The sequence below is a fragment of the Coccinella septempunctata genome, chromosome X (genome assembly GCF_907165205.1).
Source record: "Coccinella septempunctata chromosome X, icCocSept1.1, whole genome shotgun sequence".
In the NCBI taxonomy this organism is placed as follows: domain Eukaryota; kingdom Metazoa; phylum Arthropoda; class Insecta; order Coleoptera; family Coccinellidae; genus Coccinella; species Coccinella septempunctata.
Window position 1 is genome coordinate 16,371,601 of NC_058198.1, and position 5,535 is coordinate 16,377,135.

The window sequence follows — 5,535 nt, forward strand, 5'->3', positions numbered from 1 at the left end:
GTGACATTAGGGCCCTAGGAAGATCCCAATTTCTACTTCACAACATGGGTGGACCAGAGCGTAGCATGAGCGTAGATGAGAAAAACATGTACAACGCTCAAGTCCTACAATACTTGGAAGCATCTTTGCAGCACGCTCCCAGAGCTGTAATAGAAAATGAAGAATCGGCAGCTGAAGCCTTCAAGAAACTTATCCAAATGTTCGGCAAAAATGATGTTCAAAAAATGGTGGAAGTTTTGGACAATTTTGGAAAAATCACATTTTACCCGAAGATGAACCCGGTGAACTTCGTATCACAATTCGAAAAAGGGAGTTCAAGAATTCAAGGAACTGGGCTTTCCGTTGGACCCGAAGATCATAGTGGGATATTTTCTACATAAAATCAAGGATGCTAATGGTTTCTTGGCGTTTTTCACCACAATGGCTACACTACCAGAGGAAACGAGGACGTACGAGTTCGTAAAGAATGCCTTTCTGGAGGTGGCGAATAGCCAATATGTTAAGGAAGCAGAAAACAGTATGTATAAGAATGAATCAAATGATAGTTTGGATATTTGTTCCGAGTGTTTTGGTATTACAGGTGAGAATCTCAATACTGAGATCAATGAAGTGTATACTGTATGCTCTTTTTGTATTGACGATCCCATTGAGGAATGTACTTTTGCTAATCCTAATTCAGTTTCAGTGCTCTGCATCAAATGTGGTAAGAGAGATGATAATAATTGTTGTGATTTTTGTTTAGAGAATAGGTCTGATCGAACAAACAGGGATGGTTCAAAGAAAGAGAAATATCCAGCAAAGAGGTCTCCTTATTTTAAAGAGAAAAGGACAGAAAAGAGTCCTTACACACTGGATCAGTTGGAGAAAATAAAGAAAATGACACCAGCTGAAAAGCGCGATGCAAGTTGCAGAAAATGTGGTTTGATGTTCCACAAGTCAAACACATGTGTGAACACAGAGAGATTCTGCTTTTTCTGCCATAAGAAGGGACACGAAAAGAAGGACTGTAGGAAACTGAAAGATCAAAAATCTAGTAAGTCATTGTTCGATTTGAATAAGTTCAGTATGTTTGCAACATTTCTAGTTGATTCTGGTGCATCTCACCATGTAGTGAATGTACAGAATATTTTGTTGAACTATCAGGCTTATAAAGAGCCGATATCTGTTGTTTTGGCATCGGAAACTGAAAGCACTATGTCAATGGGTCAGGGAACTCTTCCATTATTAGTACAGTTTGGAAAAAGTTCGCACATTGTACATCTAGCTAATGTTCAGTATGTCCCCGAAGTAAGGGATAATATTCTCAGTGTCCGTGCATTTAATATTCAGTTTGGGACAAGTCTTGTGCTAAATGCTAATAATGGATTTATTTTATCTAGAAAATTAAGAAGAAAGATCTCCCTGCTCTTTGTATCGGATGGCGTTTATCGAATTTCAGCAAGAGTCAATCCTGGTGATACAAGTAGTATCAACAAAATTAATGTAAATAAAGTAGAAAGTATAAATAAACAGTTAAGTTCGAAAGATAATTCTAGTTTTAAAATGAAACTCTCAGTTATCAAACCCAATAAGAAAGTCAATAATAGTAGAAGAGAAACACTAAAATTACGTAAAAGATTTACTCGTAATCAGTTAAAAATGTTGGCTCAGGAAGGTAGTATGTGGCATCGTAGAATGGGTCATATATCATCTTCTTACTTAGGAAAATTACCTAATGTTGTTCAAGGAGTTAAAGAACTCACGTATAATCTCAGTACTGGTAATTGTACAATTTGTTCTAAAGCAAAAATGACCAGAAAAACATGTGCAAAAGAAAGAGATCGAGCCACTAGAGCTTGTGAAATTCTTCATTCAGATCTATTAACTGTCAATCCGCCAACACATTACACTAAGAAAAAGTATATTTTAATTGTTCTAGATGATTATTCAAGATATGCACAAATTTTCCTGATGAAACAAAAGTCTGAAACTTTCAAGTTTTTGAAGTCTGCTTTGAACTATCTTCAGTCATTATTTCCTAGTCCTGGTCAATTCAGAAAATTACGTTGCGATAATGGAACAGAGTTCATCAGCGAATCTTGTCAACAAGTTCTCGATCAGTTTGGTATTCAAATTCAGTTAGCAGAACCTTATCAACATGAGCATAATGGAACTGCTGAAAGGTTCAATAGAACACTCCAAGAAAGGGCTAGAGCCTTGTTATTTGAATCAGGCTTTCCAAATACTTTCTGGGGTTTTGCATTTTCGACTGCTTGCTATCTATACAATCGTACGCCTCATTCATCATTAGACTTTTTGACTCCATATGAAAAACTCTATGGAAAACAAGCCGATCTGCAAAATATAAGAATTTTCGGTTCACAGACAGAAGTTAGAAATGAAAATGTTCCTAAAGGTAAAAAGTTGAATGCAAGATCCAGCACAATGTATTTAATAGGATATACCGATACTGGCTATTTGTTGTATGATCCTAAAACCTGTAAGACTATTACATCTTGTAATGTTCTAATAAATGAAGAGTTGACCTACAAGTCATATGAATCAAAGTTATCAGTTCCAAGTGATGAATTAACAGTTTCGTCTGAATCTGTTGAGTCCAGTGAGAATGTTTCTGTTACGCCCTCTGTAGGCAATTCTGTTGCGTCCATTACGGACATATCTGTTGTGCCACCTACTGGCAATTCTGTTGTATCAGTTGCAAACAATCCTGTTGAAATGAAATCAGTTGAACAAAACTCTGATTCTGTAAGAACTACAAGTCCAGTACAGAGTAGCTCCAACAATTCTGTTGATAAAACAAGTGTTACAAATATGTTAGAAAATGTTTCAGTTAGCTCTCAGATAAATAATGAGATAGAATATGAAGAAATATCCCAGCTAGACGATTTTGATGGCAATGAAACCAGTGGACTTGATATGCCGCAAATTTCAGTTAATGCCACAATTTTGAATCCATTTGGTTTTGTATATGATACAAAAATCTATCAGACAAGTAAAACACCTCAAACATATCTGGAAGCAATGATATGTTCAGAAAGTAGTAAATGGATTACTGCCATTCAGTCTGAACTTGAAGCTATAAACCAACATGAAGTTTGGGAAATTGTGGAAAGAAAACAAGGTATGAAAAGTATTCCGTTGAAATGGGTATTTACAGTTAAGGACAATGGTGTGTGTAAGGCTCGTTTAGTTGTTGTAGGATGCAAAGATACTGAAAAGTATACTCCTGAGGAAACTGCATCTCCTACGCCAGCTCTATCAGTTGTTAAATTATTATTTGCATTATCAGTTTCTAGGAATTGGCATGTTGAACAGTTGGATGTCAAAACAGCATTTCTTCATGGTGAAATTGATCGACCAAAATATGTAAGTGTTCCTGAAGGAATCAATCTGGATAAATCAAAGGTAATATTGAAGTTACGAAAAGCTCTTTATGGATTATCTATAGCACCGAAATGTTGGTTTATGACACTTGATAATTTTCTGAAGGATTCTGGTTTTGAATCAAATTTACGAGAAGCATGTTTATATAAGAAAAAGGAAGATAGTAATATCATTTTGATTTTAGTATATGTTGATGATCTATTAATTACAGGTAGTTGTAGAAACCTTATTCAGGAAAATGTGAATATGTTGAAGTCACGTTTTAAGGTAAAACAATTTGGCTTTCCTACAAAATTTCTTGGTTTGGAAATCACTAGATCAGAAAATCAGTTGTTTCTTCATCAAACACAGTTTGTTAATGAAATGTTGAAAGAATTTCGAATGGAAAACTCAAATTCAGTTGACACTCCTTTAGTTCCTCAAGGAAATCATAAAGTTCCGGAAGTAACGAATGAAGCAGATTTTCCGTATAAGAAAGCTATAGGTTCCCTACTGTATTTAAGTATGTTCACAAGACCTGATATATCCTTTGCCGTATGTTATTTGGCTAGATTCCAAGCTAATCCACAGCAGTATCATTGGACATTAGTTAAAAGAGTTTTCAGGTATTTGAAAGGTACAAGTCAGTTAGGTCTAAAATTCACAGTAGGATCTCCAATTTTGTCTTGTTATTGTGATGCAGATTTTTCAGGTGATAAGTGTGGTCAAAAGTCGACCACAGGCTTTGTGATTTTTGCATTTGGTAATCCTGTTGTATGGTGCTCAAAACTTCAATCAACAATAGCACAAAGTTCAGCAGAAGCGGAATTTATTGCACTTACTCATGCTACTAATGAAATTCTATTTTTAGCACAATTATTAGAAGAGACTGTGGGTCTCAGAGCATTTCCAGTTAATATATATGAAGACAATGAAGCAGCAAGACGTAACTGTCTGGCTAGCACAAGTAAAAGCCGCTTGAAGTATGTGGAACGTAAATATTTATTGATTCGTCAACACGTAAGAGATAAGAAAATTAATATTGTGAAGATCAATACCAATGATCAGATTGCTGACATTCTAACAAAACCATTGAATGCAGCAAAGCTCACTAAGTTTCGTGATCACCTTGTATTCTATGAGGTTTGATTTGCATGAAAATATCCAATTCAAGCATAAGATGATAACCAAGTAATAAGTCATAATGATTCAATATTATAGGAAGAAAATGAGAAAAGTCAACGACAAACTCAAAACATGCTCTGTTTGATCAAACATTTCATAAGTAATATTTATTCTTTTCTTTTCAGTCATTATGTATACCTTATCTGAGTAGTGTTATGAATGATCTTTGATCTAAAACATACTCTGATAATGAATTCTGTTGTTTATCTTAGTATCTTGAAAGGATCTTCGATCCCTTAGGTACTTTGGTAATATGTCTGTTGAGTGTTTTATCTGTATATTGTGGAAAGGTTCTTCGTTCCTGGAAACATAATCTGATAATACTCAAAATTTGTTGTATATTTGTTCGAGTTATATTGGAAGGGTCTTCGGTCCCTGGAGATATACTTTGATGAATATACATGTTGAAGTGTTCATTTGAGTCATGTAAGAAGGGTCTCCGGTCCCTGGATACATACTCTTACGAATACTAGTGTCTTGATTTGGAAGGGTCTCCGGTCCCTGGAAATGATAGATGCGAAATCCAAAATTCTGACCACATGTGTGTAATGAATTAATCATGTTAGTCCGATATGATGGAACATACTATGTATGTGATCAGTCATGTCATTTATATGTTGATCTACTATGTGATATGTATGCATTATGGCATATGTATCTGTTGATCAGTTTCAGTTGATATGATGGTATAATATCACTTGTGGGAAGGGTCTCCGGTCCCTGGACACAATGTATTGATACCATACCAAATATTAAGGACAGTTGGTTCGCTATAAGGAACCCTATTCCATTGCCTCACAGCAACAGCTCTGTATGGTTCCACTGACAATCCTGTTGTAGGTTTAAGGCTTGATTTATATAAATTCTAATAAAATACTAACTATTGTACACTTTACATATATTCTATATTTCTTAGTTTATCGAAGTCAGTTAAATGGAACTTTCAGTTTTCTGTTGAGTAGTTGTCAGGTCCTCAGTTTGGGAGGG

The 5,535-nt window shown here is 35.2% G+C and overlaps 1 protein-coding gene across 1 annotated transcript; it reads left to right on the forward strand.

Annotated features, from left to right (window-relative positions):
* The first annotated feature begins 451 nt into the window (after positions 1-451).
* On the forward strand, positions 452-1,438 carry LOC123321919. The gene is made up of 2 exons (XM_044909713.1): positions 452-1,033; positions 1,380-1,438. The coding sequence occupies exons 1-2, from the start codon at positions 520-522 to the stop codon at positions 1,385-1,387; spliced, it is 522 nt and encodes a 173-aa protein (XP_044765648.1). The 5' UTR covers positions 452-519; the 3' UTR covers positions 1,388-1,438.
* The last annotated feature ends 4,097 nt before the right edge of the window (positions 1,439-5,535 follow it).